At 56.4% G+C, this 17,500-nt stretch overlaps 1 protein-coding gene across 1 annotated transcript in view; it reads right to left on the bottom strand.

Annotated features, from left to right (window-relative positions):
* The window catches only part of LOC138861038 (uncharacterized), a 20,677-nt gene extending 3,971 nt beyond the window's left edge, over window positions 1-16,706 (bottom strand). The window contains exons 1-10 of the mRNA XM_070119739.1: window positions 16,613-16,706; window positions 15,026-15,193; window positions 14,246-14,415; window positions 8,210-8,479; window positions 3,920-4,189; window positions 1,639-2,209; window positions 908-1,177; window positions 579-757; window positions 127-376; window positions 1-16 (exon numbers count right to left, since the gene is read on the bottom strand). The exon at window positions 1-16 is cut by the window's left edge and continues 103 nt beyond it. Coding sequence (XP_069975840.1) covers window positions 1-16; window positions 127-376; window positions 579-757; window positions 908-1,177; window positions 1,639-2,209; window positions 3,920-4,189; window positions 8,210-8,479; window positions 14,246-14,415; window positions 15,026-15,193; window positions 16,613-16,706 — 2,258 coding nt within the window. The remainder of the gene's footprint in view (window positions 17-126; window positions 377-578; window positions 758-907; window positions 1,178-1,638; window positions 2,210-3,919; window positions 4,190-8,209; window positions 8,480-14,245; window positions 14,416-15,025; window positions 15,194-16,612) is intronic.
* Window positions 16,707-17,500: the final 794 nt, after the last annotated feature.

Here is a 17,500-nt window from a genome sequence, read left to right as displayed (position 1 = left end):
GGGGACTTGTGTTCTGCTGAGGGAAAGGATGTTCTGCTGAGGGGACGGATGTTCAGCTGAGGAGACGGATGTTCTGCTGAGGGGACGTATGTTCTGCTGAGGAGACGGATGTTCTGCTGAGGAGACGGATGTTCTGCTGAGGGGACTGATGTTCTGCTGAGGGGACGGATGTTCTGCTGAGGAGACGGATAATCTGCTGAGATGACTGATGTTCTGCTGAGTGGACTGATGTTCTGCTGAGGGCACGGATGTTCTGCTGAGGGGACTGATGTTCTGCTGAGGAGACGGATGATCTGCTGAGGGGGCTGATGTTCTGTTGAGGGGACGGATGTTCTGCTGAGGGGACGGATGTTCTGCTGAGGGGACTGATGTTCTGCTGAGGGAACGGATGTTCTGCTGAGGGGACTGATGTTCTGCTGAGGGGACTGATGTTCTGTTGAGGGCACTGATGTTCTGCTGAGGGCAACTGATGTTCTGCTGAAGGGACTGATGTTCTGCTGAGGAGACGGATGTTCTGCTGAGGAGACGAATGTTCTGCTGAGGGGACTGATGTTCTGCTGAGGGAACGGATGTTCTGCTGAGGGGACTGATGTTCTGCTGAGGGCACGGATGTTCTGCTGAGGGGACTGATGTTCTGCTGAGGGCCCTGAAGTTCTGCTGAGGGCCCTGAAGTTCTGCTGAGGGCCCTGAAGTTCTGCTGAGGGCCCTGAAGTTCTGCTGAGGGGACTGATGTTCTGCTGAGGGCCCTGAAGTTCTGCTGAGGGGACTGATGTTCTGCTGAGGGGACTGATGTTCTGCTGAGGGGACGGATGTTCTGCTGAGGGGACGGATGTTCTGCTGATGGGACGGATGTTCTGCTGAGGGGACGGATGTTCTGCTGAGGAGACGGATGTTCTGCTGAGGAGACGGATGTTCTGCTGAGGGGACTGATGTTCTGCTGAGGGGACGGATGTTCTGCTGAGGAGACGGATAATCTGCTGAGATGACTGATGTTCTGCTGAGTGGACTGATGTTCTGCTGAGGGCACGGATGTTCTGCTGAGGGGACTGATGTTCTGCTGAGGAGACGGATGATCTGCTGAGGGGGCTGATGTTCTGCTGAAGGGACTGATGTTCTGCTGAGGGGACTGATGTTCTGTTGAGGGCACGGATGTTCTGCTGAGATGACTGATGTTCTGCTGAGGAGACGGATGTTCTGCTGAGGAACCGGGTGTTCTGCTGAGGGGACGGATGTTCTGCTGAGGGGACGGATGTTCTGCTGAGGGGACGGATGTTCTGCTGAGGGGACGGATGTTCTGCTGAGGGGACTGATGTTCTGCTGAGGGGACGGATGTTCTGCTGAGGGGACTGATGTTCTGCTGAGGGCACTGATGTTCTGCTGAGGGGACTGATGTTCTGCTGAGGGGACGGATGTTCTGCTGAGGGGACGGATGTTCTGCTGAAGGGACTGATGTTCTGCTGAGGGGACTGATGTTCTGTTGAGGGCACGGATGTTCTGCTGAGATGACTGATGTTCTGCTGAGGAGACGGATGTTCTGCTGAGGAGACGGATGTTCTGCTGAGGGGACGGATGTTCTGCTGAGGGGACGGATGTTCTGCTGAGGGGACGGATGTTCTGCTGAGGGGACGGATGTTCTGCTGAGGGGACTGATGTTCTGCTGAGGGGACGGATGTTCTGCTGAGGGGACTGATGTTCTGCTGAGGGCACTGATGTTCTTCTGAGGGGACTGATGTTCTGCTGAGGGGACTGATGTTCTGCTGAAGAGACGGATGTTCTGCTGGGGAGACATGTTCTGCTGAGGGGACGGATGTTCTGCTGAGGAGACTGATGTTCTTCTGAGGGGACGGATGTTCTGCTGGGGAGACATGTTCTGCTGAGGGGACGGATGTTCTGCTGAGGAGACGGATGTTCTGCTGAGGAGACGGATGTTCTGCTGAGGGGACGGATGTTCTACTGAGGGGACATATGTTCTGCTGAGGAGACGGATGTTCTGCTGAGGGGACTGATGTTCTGCTGAGGAGACGGATATTCTGCTGAGGAGACGGATGTTCTGCTGGGGAGACATGTTCTGCTGAGGGGACGGATGTTCTGCTGAGGAGACTGATGTTCTTCTGAGGGGACGGATGTTCTGCTGGGGAGACATGTTCTGCTGAGGGGACGGATGTTCTGCTGAGGAGACGGATGTTCTGCTGAGGAGACGGATGTTCTGCTGAGGGGACGGATGTTCTGCTGAGGGGACATATGTTCTGCTGAGGAGACGGATGTTCTGCTGAGGGGACTGATGTTCTGCTGAGGAGACGGATATTCTGCTGAGGAGACGGATGTTCTGCTGAGGGGACGGATGTTCTGCTGAGGAGACGGATGTTCTGCTGAGGGGACGGATGTTCTGCTGAGGAGACGGATGTTCTGTTGAGGGGACTGATTTTCTGCTGAGGGGACTGATGTTCTGCTGAGGAGACGGATGTTCTGCTGAGGAGACGGATGTTCTGCTGAGGGCACTGATGTTCTGCTGAGGAGACGGATGTTCTGTTGAGGGGACGGATGTTCTGCTGAGGAGACGGATGTTCTGCTGAGGGGACGGATGTTCTGCTGAGGAGACGGATGTTCTGCTGAGGGCACTGATGTTCTGTTGAGGGGACGGATGTTCTGCTGAGGGGACGGATGTTCTGCTGAGGGGACGGATGTTCTGCTGAGGGGACAGATGTTCTGCTGAGGAGACGGATGTTCTGCTGAGGAGACGGATGTTCTGTTGAGGGGACGGATGTTCTGCTGAGGAGACGGATGTTCTGCTGAGGGGACGGATGTTCTGCTGAGGAGACGGATGTTCTGCTGAGGGGACGGATGTTCTGCTGAGGAGACGGATGTTCTGTTGAGGGGACGGATGTTCTGCTGAGGAGACGGATGTTCTGCTGAGGGGACGGATGTTCTGCTGAGGAGACGGATGTTCTGCTGAGGGGACGGATGTTCTGCTGAGGGGACGGATGTTCTGCTGAGGGGACGGATGTTCTGCTGAGGAGACGGATGTTCTGTTGAGGGGACGGATGTTCTGCTGAGGAGACGGATGTTCTGCTGAGAAGACGGATGTTCTGCTGAGGAGACTGATGTTCTGCTGAGGAGACGGATGTTCTGCTGAGGAGACGGATGTTCTGCTGAGGGGACTGATGTTCTGGTGAGGAGACGGATGTTCTGTTGAGGGGACGGATGTTCTGCTGAGGGGACTGATGTTCTGGTGAGGAGACGGATGTTCTGCTGAGGAGACGGATGTTCTGCTGAAAAGACGGATGTTCTGCTGAGGAGACTGATGTTCTGCTGAGGAGACGGATGTTCTGCTGAGGAGACGGATGTTCTGCTGAGGGGACTGATGTTCTGGTGAGGAGACGGATGTTCTGCTGAGGAGACGGATGTTCTGCTGAGGGGACTGATGTTCTGGTGAGGAGACGGATGTTCTGCTGAGGAGACGGATGTTCTGCTGAGGGGACTGATGTTCTGGTGAGGAGACGGATGTTCTGCTGAGGAGACGGATGTTCTGCTGAGGGGACTGATGTTTTGCTGAGGAGACGGATGTTCTGCTGAGGGGACTGATGTTTTGCTGAGGAGACGGATGTTCTGTTGAGGGGACGGATGTTCTGCTGAGGAGACGGATGTTCTGCTGAGGAGACGGATGTTCTGCTGAGGAGACTGATGTTCTGCTGAGGAGACGGATGTTCTGCTGAGGAGACGGATGTTCTGCTGAGGGGACGGATGTTCTGCTGAGGGGACTGATGTTCTGCTGAGGGGACTGATGTTCTGCTGAGGAGACGGATGTTCTGCTGAGGAGACGGATGTTCTGCTGAGGAGACGGATGTTCTGCTGAGGAGACGGATGTTCTGCTGAGGAGACGGATGTTCTGCTGAGGGGACGGATGTTCTGCTGAGGAGACTGGTGTTCTGCTGAGGGGACTGATGTTCTGCTGAGGAGACGGATGTTCTGCTGAGGGGACGGATGTTCTGCTTAGGAGACTGGTGTTCAGCTGAGGGCACTGATGTTCTGCTGAGGGGACTGGTGTTCTGCTGAGGAGACTGGTGTTCTGCTGAGGGGATGGATGTTCTGCTAAAGGGACGGATGTTCTGCTGAGGACACGGATGTTCTGTTGAGGGGACGGATGTTCTGCTGAGGAGACGGATGTTCTGCTGATGAGACGGATGTTCTGCTGAGGAGACGGATGTTCTGCTGAGGGCATTGATGTTCTGCTGAGGGGACGGATGTTCTGCTGAGGGGACTGATGTTCTGCTGAGGGGACTGATGTTCTGCTGAGGGGACGGATGTTCTGCTGAGGAGACGGATGTTCTGCTAAGGGGACTGATGTTCTGCTGAGGGGACGGATGTTCTGCTGAGGGGACGGATGTTCTGCTGAGGGGACGGATGGTCTGCTGAGGGGACGGATGTTCTGCTGAGGGGACTGATGTTCTGCTGAGGGGACGGATGTTCTGCTGAGGAGACGGATGTTCTGCTAAGGGGACTGATGTTCTGCTGAGGGGACGGATGTTCTGCTGAGGGGACGGATGTTCTGCTGAGGGGACGGATGTTCTGCTAAGGAGACGGATGTTCTGCTAAGAGGACTGATGTTCTGCTGAGGGGACGGATGTTCTGCTGAGGGGACGGATGTTCTGCTGAGGGGACGGATGGTCTGCTGAGGGGACGGATGTTCTGCTAAGAGGACTGATGTTCTGCTGAGGGGACGGATGTTCTGCTGAGGGGACTGATGTTCTGCTGAGGGGACTGATGTTCTGCTGAGGAGACGGATGTTCTGCTGAGGGGACTGATGTTCTGCTGAGGGGACTGATGTTCTGCTGAGGGGACTAATGGTCTGCTGAGGGGACTGATGTTCTGCTGAGGGGACGGATGTTCTGCTGAGGGGACGGATGTTCTGCTGAGGGGACGGATGTTCTGCTGAGGGGACGGATGTTCTGCTGAGGAGACGGATGTTCTGCTAAGGGGACTGATGTTCTGCTGAGGGGACTGATGTTCTGCTGAGGGGACGGATGTTCTGCTGAGGGGACGGATGTTCTGCTGAGGGGACGGATGTTCTGCTGAGGGGACGGATGTTCTGCTGAGGGGACGGATGTTCTGCTGAGGAGACGGATGTTCTGCTAAGGGGACTGATGTTCTGCTGAGGGGACGGATGTTCTGCTGAGGGGACGGATGTTCTGCTGAGGGGACGGATGTTCTGCTGAGGAGACGGATGTTCTGCTAAGAGGACTGATGTTCTGCTGAGGGGACGGATGTTCTGCTGAGGGGACGGATGTTCTGCTGAGGAGACGGATGTTCTGCTAAGAGGACTGATGTTCTGTTGAGGGCACTGATGTTCTGCTGAGGGGACGGATGTTCTGCTGAGGGGACGGATGTTCTGCTGAGGGGACGGATGTTCTGCTGAGGAGACGGATGTTCTGCTAAGAGGACTGATGTTCTGCTGAGGGGACGGATGTTCTGCTGAGGGGACTGATGTTCTGCTGAGGGGACTGATGTTCTGCTGAGGGGACGGATGTTCTGCTGAGGAGACGGATGTTCTGCTAAGGGGACTGATGTTCTGCTGAGGGGACGGATGTTCTGCTGAGGGGACGGATGTTCTGCTGAGGGGACGGATGTTCTGCTGAGGAGACGGATGTTCTGCTAAGAGGACTGATGTTCTGCTGAGGGGACGGATGTTCTGCTGAGGGGACTGATGTTCTGCTGAGGGGACTGATGTTCTGCTGAGGGGACGGATGTTCTGCTGAGGAGACGGATGTTCTGCTAAGGGGACTGATGTTCTGCTGAGGGGACGGATGTTCTGCTGAGGGGACGGATGTTCTGCTGAGGGGACGGATGGTCTGCTGAGGGGACGGATGTTCTGCTAAGAGGACTGATGTTCTGCTGAGGGGACGGATGTTCTGCTGAGGGGACTGATGTTCTGCTGAGGGGACTGATGTTCTGCTGAGGGGACGGATGTTCTGCTGAGGAGACGGATGTTCTGCTAAAGGGACTGATGTTCTGCTGAGGGGACTGATGTTCTGCTGAGGGGACGGATGTTCTGCTGAGGAGACGGATGTTCTGCTGAGGGGACTGATGTTCTGCTGAGGGGACTGATGTTCTGCTGAGGGGACGGATGTTCTGCTGAGGGGACTGATGTTCTGCTGAGGGGACTGATGTTCTGCTGAGGGGACGGATGTTCTGCTGAGGAGACGGATGTTCTGCTGAGGGGACTGATGTTCTGCTGAGGGGACTGATGTTCTGCTGAGGGGACGGATGTTCTGCTGAGGGGACTGATGTTCTGCTGAGGGGACTGATGTTCTGCTGAGGGGACGGATGTTCTGCTGAGGAGACGGATGTTCTGCTGAGGGGACTGATGTTCTGCTGAGGGGACTGATGTTCTGCTGAGGGGACGGATGTTCTGCTGAGGGGACGGATGTTCTGCTGAGGAGACGGATGTTCTGCTAAGAGGACTGATGTTCTGCTGAGGGGACGGATGTTCTGCTGAGGGGACTGATGTTCTGCTGAGGGGACTGATGTTCTGCTGAGGGGACTGATGTTCTGCTGAGGGGACGGATGTTCTGCTGAGGAGACGGATGTTCTGCTAAGGGGACTGATGTTCTGCTGAGGGGACGGATGTTCTGCTGAGGGGACGGATGTTCTGCTGAGGGGACGGATGTTCTGCTGAGGAGACGGATGTTCTGCTAACAGGACTGATGTTCTGCTGAGGGGACGGATGTTCTGCTGAGGGGACTGATGTTCTGCTGAGGGGACTGATGTTCTGCTGAGGGGACGGATGTTCTGCTGAGGAGACGGATGTTCTGCTAAGGGGACTGATGTTCTGCTGAGGGGACGGATGTTCTGCTGAGGGGACGGATGTTCTGCTGAGGGGACTGATGTTCTGCTGAGGGGACTGATGTTCTGCTGAGGAGACGGATGTTCTGCTGAGGGGACGGGATGTTCTGCTGAGGAGACGGATGTTCTGCTGAGGGGACGGATGTTCTGCTGAGGAGACGGATGTTCTGCTGAGGGGACGGATGTCCTGCTGAGGGGACGGGATGTTCTGCTGAGGGGACGGATGGTCTGCTGAGGGGACGGGATGTTCTGCTGAGGGGACGGATGGTCTGCTGAGGAGACGGATGTTCTGCTGAGGGGACGGGATGTTCTGCTGAGGAGACGGATGGTCTGCTGAGGAGACGGATGTTCTGCTGAGGGGACGGATGGTCTGCTGAGGGGACGGATGTTCTGCTGAGGGGACGGATGGTCTGCTGAGGGGACGGATGTTCTGCTGAGGAGACGGATGTTCTGCTGAGGGGACGGGATGTTCTGCTGAGGGGACGGATGGTCTGCTGAGGGGACGGGATGTTCTGCTGAGGGGACGGATGTTCTGCTGAGGGGACGGGATGTTCTGCTGAGGGGACGGATGGTCTGCTGAGGGGACGGATGTTCTGCTGAGGAGACGGATGTTCTGCTGAGGAGACGGATGTTCTGCTGAGGGGACGGGATGTTCTGCTGAGGGGACGGATGTTCTGCTGAGGGGACGGATGTTCTGCTGAGGGGACGGATGGTCTGCTGAGGGGACGGATGTTCTGCTGAGGAGACGGATGTTCTGCTGAGGAGACGGATGTTCTGCTGAGGGGACGGATGTCCTGCTGAGGGGACGGATGGTCTGCTGAGGAGACGGATGTTCTGCTGAGGGGACGGATGTCCTGCTGAGGAGACGGATGGTCTGCTGAGGAGACGGATGTCCTGCTGAGGGGACGGATGTTCTGCTGAGGAGACGGATGTTCTGCTGAGGGGACGGGATGTTCTGCTGAGGGGACGGATGGTCTGCTGAGGGGACGGATGTTCTGCTGAGGAGACGGATGTTCTGCTGAGGAGACGGATGTTCTACTGAGGAGACGGATGTTCTGCTGAGGAGACGGATGTTCTGCTGAGGAGACGGATGTTCTGCTGAGGAGACGGATGTTCTGCTGAGGGGACTGATGTTCTGCTGAGGAGACGGATGTTCTGCTGAGGAGACGGATGTTCTGCTGAGGAGACGGATGTTCTGCTGAGGAGACGGATGTCCTGCTGAGGGGACGGGATGTTCTGCTGAGGGGACGGATGTTCTGCTGAGGAGACGGATGTTCTGCTGAGGGGACGGATGTCCTGCTGAGGGGACGGATGTTCTGCTGAGGAGACGGATGTTCTGCTGAGGGGACGGATGTTCTGCTGAGGAGACGGATGTTCTGCTGAGGAGACGGATGTTCTGCTGAGGGGACTGATGTTCTGCTAAGGGGACTGAAGTTCTGCTGAGGGGACTGATGTTCTGGTGAGGAGACGGATGTTCTGCTGAGGAGACGGATGTTCTGCTGAGGAGACGGATGTTCTGCTGAGGGGACGGATGTTCTGCTGAGGGGACTGATGTTCTGCTAAGGGGACTGAAGTTCTGCTGAGGGGACTGATGTTCTGGTGAGGAGACGGATGTTCTGCTGAGGGGACGGATGTCCTGCTGAGGGGACGGATGTTCTGGTGAGGAGACGGATGTTCTGCTGAGGAGACGGATGTTCTGCTGAGGAGACGGATGTTCTGCTGAGGGGACGGATGTTCTGCTGAGGAGACGGATGTTCTGCTGAGGGGACTGATGTTCTGCTGAGGAGACTGATGTTCTGGTGAGGAGACGGATGTTCTGCTGAGGGGACGGGATGTTCTGCTGAGGGGACGGATGGTCTGCTGAGGGGACTGATGTTCTGGTGAGGAGACGGATGTTCTGCTGAGGGGACGGGATGTTCTGCTGAGGGGACGGATGGTCTGCTGAGGGGACTGATGTTCTGGTGAGGAGACGGATGTTCTGCTGAGGAGACGGATGTTCTGCTGAGGGGACGGATGTTCTGCTGAGGGGACGGGATGTTCTGCTGAGGGGACGGATGGTCTGCTGAGGGGACGGGATGTTCTGCTGAGGGGACGGATGGTCTGCTGAGGGGACGGATGTTCTGGTGAGGAGACGGATGTTCTGCTGAGGAGACGGATGTTCTGCTGAGGAGACGGATGTTCTGCTGAGGGGACTGATGTTCTGCTAAGGGGACTGAAGTTCTGCTGAGGGGACGGATGTTCTGCTGAGGAGACGGATGGTCTGCTGAGGGGACGGATGTCCTGCTGAGGGGACGGGATGTTCTGCTGAGGGGACGGATGGTCTGCTGAGGGGACGGGATGTTCTGCTGAGGGGACGGATGGTCTGCTGAGGGGACGGATGTTCTGCTGAGGGGACGGGATGTTCTGCTGAGGGGACGGATGGTCTGCTGAGGGGACGGATGTTCTGCTAAGGGGACTGAAGTTCTGCTGAGGGGACTGATGTTCTGGTGAGGAGACGGATGTTCTGCTGAGGAGACGGATGTTCTGCTGAGGGGACGGATGTCCTGCTGAGGGGACGGATGGTCTGCTGAGGGGACTGAAGTTCTGCTGAGGGGACTGATGTTCTGGTGAGGGGACGGATGTTCTGTTGAGGGGACGGATGGTCTGCTGAGGGGACGGATGTTCTGCTGAGGAGACGGATGTTCTGCTGAGGGGACGGATGGTCTGCTGAGGGGACGGATGGTCTGCTGAGGGGACGGATGTTCTGCTGAGGAGACGGATGTCCTGCTGAGGGGACGGATGTTCTGCTAAGGGGACTGAAGTTCTGCTGAGGGGACTGATGTTCTGGTGAGGGGACGGATGTTCTGTTGAGGGGACGGATGGTCTGCTGAGGGGACGGATGTTCTGCTGAGGAGACGGATGTTCTGCTGAGGGGACGGATGGTCTGCTGAGGGGACGGATGTTCTGCTGAGGAGACGGATGTCCTGCTGAGGGGACGGATGTTCTGCTAAGGGGACTGAAGTTCTGCTGAGGGGACTGATGTTCTGGTGAGGGGACGGATGTTCTGTTGAGGGGACGGATGGTCTGCTGAGGGGACGGATGTTCTGCTGAGGAGACGGATGTTCTGCTGAGGGGACGGATGGTCTGCTGAGGGGACGGATGGTCTGCTGAGGGGACGGATGTTCTGCTGAGGAGACGGATGTCCTGCTGAGGGGACGGATGTTCTGCTAAGGGGACTGAAGTTCTGCTGAGGGGACTGATGTTCTGGTGAGGGGACGGATGTTCTGCTGAGGGGACGGATGGTCTGCTGAGGGGACGGATGTTCTGCTGAGGAGACGGATGTTCTGCTGAGGAGACGGATGTTCTGCTGAGGAGACGGATGTTCTGCTGAGGGGACGGATGTTCTGCTGAGGAGACGGATGTTCTGCTGAGGGGACGGATGTCCTGCTGAGGGGACGGATGTTCTGCTGAGGAGACGGATGTTCTGCTGAGGAGACGGATGTTCTGCTGAGGGGACGGATGTTCTGCTGAGGGGACGGATGTCCTGCTGAGGGGACGGGATGTTCTGCTGAGGGGACGGATGGTCTGCTGAGGGGACGGGATGTTCTGCTGAGGGGACGGATGGTCTGCTGAGGGGACGGATGTTCTGCTGAGGGGACGGGATGTTCTGCTGAGGGGACGGATGGTCTGCTGAGGGGACGGGATGTTCTGCTGAGGGGACGGGATGTTCTGCTGAGGGGACGGATGTCCTGCTGAGGGGACGGGATGTTCTGCTGAGGGGACGGGATGTTCTGCTGAGGGGACGGATGTTCTACTGAGGGGACGGATGTTCTGCTGAGGAGACGGATGTTCTGCTGAGGGGACGGATGTTCTGCTGAGGGGACGGATGTTCTGCTGAGGGGACGGATGTTCTGCTGAGGGGACGGATGTTCTGCTGAGGGGACTGATGTTCTGCTGAGGGGACGGATGTTCTACTGAGGGGACGGATGTTCTGCTGAGGAGACGGATGTTCTGCTGAGGGGACGGATGTTCTGCTGAGGGGACGGATGTTCTGCTGAGGGGACTGATGTTCTGCTGAGGGGACGGATGTTCTGCTGAGGGGACGGATGTCCTGCTGAGGGGACGGGATGTTCTGCTGAGGGGACGGGATGTTCTGCTGAGGGGACGGATGTTCTACTGAGGGGACGGATGTTCTGCTGAGGAGACGGATGTTCTGCTGAGGGGACGGATGTTCTGCTGAGGGGACGGATGTTCTACTGAGGGGACGGATGTTCTGCTGAGGAGACGGATGTTCTGCTGAGGGGACGGATGTTCTGCTGAGGGGACGGATGTTCTGCTGAGGAGACGGATGTTCTGCTGAGGAGACGGATGTTCTGCTGAGGGGACGGATGTTCTGCTGAGGGGACTGATGTTCTGCTAAGGGGACTGAAGTTCTGCTGAGGGGACTGATGTTCTGGTGAGGAGACGGATGTTCTGCTGAGGGGACGGATGTCCTGCTGAGGGGACGGATGTTCTGGTGAGGAGACGGATGTTCTGCTGAGGAGACGGATGTTCTGCTGAGGAGACGGATGTTCTGCTGAGGGGACGGATGTTCTGCTGAGGAGACGGATGTTCTGCTGAGGGGACTGATGTTCTGCTGAGGAGACTGATGTTCTGGTGAGGAGACGGATGTTCTGCTGAGGGGACGGGATGTTCTGCTGAGGGGACGGATGGTCTGCTGAGGGGACTGATGTTCTGGTGAGGAGACGGATGTTCTGCTGAGGGGACGGGATGTTCTGCTGAGGGGACGGATGGTCTGCTGAGGGGACTGATGTTCTGGTGAGGAGACGGATGTTCTGCTGAGGAGACGGATGTTCTGCTGAGGGGACGGATGTTCTGCTGAGGGGACGGGATGTTCTGCTGAGGGGACGGATGGTCTGCTGAGGGGACGGGATGTTCTGCTGAGGGGACGGATGGTCTGCTGAGGGGACGGATGTTCTGGTGAGGAGACGGATGTTCTGCTGAGGAGACGGATGTTCTGCTGAGGAGACGGATGTTCTGCTGAGGGGACTGATGTTCTGCTAAGGGGACTGAAGTTCTGCTGAGGGGACGGATGTTCTGCTGAGGAGACGGATGGTCTGCTGAGGGGACGGATGTCCTGCTGAGGGGACGGGATGTTCTGCTGAGGGGACGGATGGTCTGCTGAGGGGACGGGATGTTCTGCTGAGGGGACGGATGGTCTGCTGAGGGGACGGATGTTCTGCTGAGGGGACGGGATGTTCTGCTGAGGGGACGGATGGTCTGCTGAGGGGACGGATGTTCTGCTAAGGGGACTGAAGTTCTGCTGAGGGGACTGATGTTCTGGTGAGGAGACGGATGTTCTGCTGAGGAGACGGATGTTCTGCTGAGGGGACGGATGTCCTGCTGAGGGGACGGATGGTCTGCTGAGGGGACTGAAGTTCTGCTGAGGGGACTGATGTTCTGGTGAGGGGACGGATGTTCTGTTGAGGGGACGGATGGTCTGCTGAGGGGACGGATGTTCTGCTGAGGAGACGGATGTTCTGCTGAGGGGACGGATGGTCTGCTGAGGGGACGGATGTTCTGCTGAGGGGACGGATGTCCTGCTGAGGGGACGGATGTTCTGCTAAGGGGACTGAAGTTCTGCTGAGGGGACTGATGTTCTGGTGAGGGGACGGATGTTCTGCTGAGGGGACGGATGGTCTGCTGAGGGGACGGATGTTCTGCTGAGGAGACGGATGTTCTGCTGAGGAGACGGATGTTCTGCTGAGGAGACGGATGTTCTGCTGAGGGGACGGATGTTCTGCTGAGGAGACGGATGTTCTGCTGAGGGGACGGATGTCCTGCTGAGGGGACGGATGTTCTGCTGAGGAGACGGATGTTCTGCTGAGGAGACGGATGTTCTGCTGAGGGGACGGATGTTCTGCTGAGGGGACGGATGTCCTGCTGAGGGGACGGGATGTTCTGCTGAGGGGACGGATGGTCTGCTGAGGGGACGGGATGTTCTGCTGAGGGGACGGATGGTCTGCTGAGGGGACGGATGTTCTGCTGAGGGGACGGGATGTTCTGCTGAGGGGACGGATGGTCTGCTGAGGGGACGGGATGTTCTGCTGAGGGGACGGGATGTTCTGCTGAGGGGACGGATGTCCTGCTGAGGGGACGGGATGTTCTGCTGAGGGGACGGGATGTTCTGCTGAGGGGACGGATGTTCTACTGAGGGGACGGATGTTCTGCTGAGGAGACGGATGTTCTGCTGAGGGGACGGATGTTCTGCTGAGGGGACGGATGTTCTGCTGAGGGGACGGATGTTCTGCTGAGGGGACGGATGTTCTGCTGAGGGGACTGATGTTCTGCTGAGGGGACGGATGTTCTACTGAGGGGACGGATGTTCTGCTGAGGAGACGGATGTTCTGCTGAGGGGACGGATGTTCTGCTGAGGGGACGGATGTTCTGCTGAGGGGACTGATGTTCTGCTGAGGGGACGGATGTTCTGCTGAGGGGACGGATGTCCTGCTGAGGGGACGGGATGTTCTGCTGAGGGGACGGGATGTTCTGCTGAGGGGACGGATGTTCTACTGAGGGGACGGATGTTCTGCTGAGGAGACGGATGTTCTGCTGAGGGGACGGATGTTCTGCTGAGGGGACGGATGTTCTACTGAGGGGACGGATGTTCTGCTGAGGAGACGGATGTTCTGCTGAGGGGACGGATGTTCTGCTGAGGGGACGGATGTTCTGCTGAGGGGACGGATGTTCTGCTGAGGGGACGGATGTTCTGCTGAGGGGACTGATGTTCTGCTGAGGAGACGGATGTTCTACTGAGGGGACGGATGTTCTGCTGAGGAGACGGATGTTCTGCTGAGGAGACGGATGTTCTACTGAGGGGACGGATGTTCTGCTGAGGGGACGGATGTTCTGCTGAGGGGACTGATGTTCTGCTGAGGGGACGGGATGTTCTGCTGAGGGGACGGATGTTCTGCTGAGGGGACGGATGTTCTGCTGAGGGGACGGATGTTCTGCTGAGGGGACGGGATGTTCTGCTGAGGGGACGGATGTCCTGCTGAGGGGACGGGATGTTCTGCTGAGGGGACGGGATGTTCTGCTGAGGGGACGGATGTTCTACTGAGGGGACGGATGTTCTGCTGAGGAGACGGATGTTCTGCTGAGGGGACGGATGTTCTGCTGAGGGGACGGATGTTCTGCTGAGGGGACGGATGTTCTGCTGAGGGGACGGATGTTCTGCTGAGGGGACTGATGTTCTGCTGAGGGGACTGATGTTCTGCTGAGGGGACTGATGTTCTGCTGAGGGGACGGATGTTCTGCTGAGGGGACGGATGTTCTGCTGAGGGGACGGATGTTCTGCTGAGGGGACGGATGTTCTGCTGAGGGGACGGATGTTCTGCTGAGGGGACGGATGTTCTGCTGAGGAGACTGATGTTCTGTTGAGGAGACGGATGTTCTGCTGAGGGGACGGATGTTCTGCTGAGGAGACTGATGTTCTGTTGAGGAGACGGATGTTCTGCTGAGGGGACGGATGTTCTGCTGAGGAGACTGATGTTCTGTTGAGGAGACGGATGTTCTGCTGAGGGGACGGATGTTCTGCTGAGGGGACGGATGTTCTGCTGAGGAGACTGATGTTCTGTTGAGGAGACGGATGTTCTGCTGAGGGGACGGATGTTCTGCTGAGGAGACGGATGTTCTGCTGAGGGGACGGATGTTCTGCTGAGGAGACGGATGTTCTGCTGAGGAGACGGATGTTCTGCTGAGAAGACGGATGTTCTGCTGAGAAGACGGATGTTCTGCTGAGGAGACGGATGTTCTGCTGAGGGGACTGATGTTCTGCTGAGGGAACGGATGTTCTGCTGAGGGGACTGATGTTCTGCTGAGGGAACGGATGTTCTGCTGAGGGGACTGATGTTCTGCTGAGGGGACGGATGTTCTGCTGAGGGGACGGATGTTCTGCTGAGGAGACGGATGTTCTCCTGAGGAGACGGATGTTCTGCTGAGGGGACGGATATTCTGCTGAGGGGACGGATGTTCTGCTGAGGAGACTGATGTTCTTCTGAGGGGACGGATGTTCTGCTGAGGGGACGGATGTTCTGCTGAGGGGACTGATGTTCTGCTGAGGGGACGGATGTTCTGCTGAGGGGACGGATGTTCTGCTGAGGGGACGGATGTTCTGCTGAGGGGACGGATGTTCTGTTGAGGAGACGGATGTTCTGCTGGGGAGACATGTTCTGCTGAGGGGACGGATGTTCTGCTGAGGAGACGGATGTTCTGCTGAGGGGACGGATGTTCTGCTGAGGGGACTGATGTTCTGTTGAGGGGACTGATGTTCTGCTGAGGGGACTGATGTTCTGCTGAGGGGACTGATTTTCTGCTGAAGGGACGGATGTTCTGCTGAGCGGACTGATGTTCTGCTAAAGGGACGGATGTTCTGCTGAGGGGACGGATGTTCTGCTGAGGGGACTGATGTTCTGCTGAGGGGACTGATGTTCTGCTGAGGGGACTGATGTTCTGCTGAGGGGACTGATTTTCTGCTGAAGGGACGGATGTTCTGCTGAGCGGACTGATGTTCTGCTAAAGGGACGGATGTTCTGCTAAAGGGACGGATGTTCTGCTGAGGGGACGGATGTTCTGCTAAAGGGACGGATGTTCTGTTGAGGGGACTGATGTTCTGCTGAGGGGACTGATGTTCTGCTGAGGGGACGGATGTTCTGCTGAGGGGACGGATGTTCTGCTGAGGGGACGGATGTTCTGCTGAGGGGACGGATGTTCTGCTGAGGAGACGGATGTTCTGCTGAGGGGACGGATGTTCTGCTGAGGGGACGGATGTTCTGCTGAGGAGACGGATGTTCTGCTGAGGGGACGGGATGTTCTGCTGAGGGGACGGATGTTCTGCTGAGGGGACGGGATGTTCTGCTGAGGGGACGGATGTTCTGCTGAGGAGACGGATGTTCTGCTGAGGGGACGGGATGTTCTGCTGAGGGGACGGATGTTCTGCTGAGGAGACGGATGTTCTGCTGAGGGGACGGATGTTCTGCTGAGGGGACGGATGTTCTGCTGAGGGGACGGATGTTCTGCTGAGGGGACGGATGTTCTGCTAAAGGGACGGATGTTCTGCTGAGGGGACTGATGTTCTGCTGAGGGGACTGATGTTCTGCTGAGGGGACTGATTTTCTGCTAAAGGGACGGATGTTCTGCTGAGCGGACTGATGTTCTGCTAAAGGGACGGATGTTCTGCTGAGGGGACGGATGTTCTGCTAAAGGGACGGATGTTCTGCTGAGCGGACTGATGTTCTGCTAAAGGGACGGATGTTCTGCTGAGGGGACGGATGTTCTGCTGAGGGGACGGATGTTCTGCTGAGGGGACGGATGTTCTGCTAAAGGGACGGATGTTCTGCTGAGGGGACGGATGCTCTGCTGAGGACACTGATGTTCTGCTGGGGGGACTGATGTTCTTCTGAGGGGACTGAGCAAAATGTAAAGAAGGGAAGTTTACAACGGACTGGTAATTCTATATGACTTTCCTTGGTTTTATAATTGTGTTACTTCAAGATTCTGTGTGGTTGTGTGATTCTAGCTGTGTGTGTCTGTGTGTGTGCGTGTGTGTGTGTGTGTGTGTGTGTGTGTGTGTGTGTGTGTGTGTGTGTGTGTGTGTGTGTGTGTGTGTGTGTGTGTGTGTGTGTGTGTGTGTGTGCGTGTGTGTATGAATCTTTCTGCCCCTACTTATTAGCTTACATATTTCCATCATATCGTCTGCTAATTACCACCAATTAAGCGAGCAAGTAACAACTACAAGTCATGAAAATGGCCCTATAATGAGGTGTGCCAGCCACGCCTTTGCTGTCATAACAACACCCTAGAGATGACAACAGTCCCGAGAGAGTCATGTTGGCAGCAAGTGTCAAAGTGAATCTATTTTCAAAGGGCCAGCTATCGTCTTTCCATGTTAATATACCTGAATCGTGCCTTGAATATGCGATTCGGGAGCCATCTTGCTTTTTTCGGTGAGTTTTTACAAGTAGTTGGCTTCCAAAGAACACGCGAACACGCTTCTTAAAGGGCAACTGTCAGAGGGTACGTTGAACCCAGCCCAATGCATCGCTCCGCTGACGTCACCACAACACGCAACGCCGCCGCGGACCAACCAGGAAAGAGTGACGTCACCCGCGCCCCACGAGTGGCCAATCACGGACGAGCTTACAAGTTGCTGCATCAGCGGGATCCAAAGCGTAGCAAAATAATGCGTAGTACATGTTGCGGGCGTCAATGACCCACGGTTACCGCCCGCTAAATATCTGGAGACTGTTTCTGTTACTCTTCGTGGCTGTGAATATTAAATAAGCGCTGCTGTTCATGCTAGAGGTTGATATTTACTCGAAGTATGTTTACGTATCGAGGAGGGGGAAGCGAGGCGCGAAATGTGCACGCTCATGCTATCCTTCTGCATCGTTTATTGCATTTATGACTCATTGGCAAGACTAACCTTCATCACCAGCAAGTGTCAACGGCTGTCATATGTCATCACCACCCTGTCATTAGTCAATTAACCCCTCTACTTACGAGTCATCACCAGCATTCTGTCACGGCATCACCGACGCCTCGCTACCTGGTCGTCACCACCAAAGAGAAAAAAAGGCACCAGAAGTCACCACCCTCTCTCTCCTTCTCAACACCAGGACAG

This window comes from Penaeus vannamei, unplaced genomic scaffold, assembly GCF_042767895.1.
Source record: "Penaeus vannamei isolate JL-2024 unplaced genomic scaffold, ASM4276789v1 unanchor601, whole genome shotgun sequence".
Lineage (NCBI taxonomy): Eukaryota > Metazoa > Arthropoda > Malacostraca > Decapoda > Penaeidae > Penaeus > Penaeus vannamei.
Note: the sequence above shows the minus strand (reverse complement) of the source record. Positions and strands in the feature narration are given on the sequence as shown.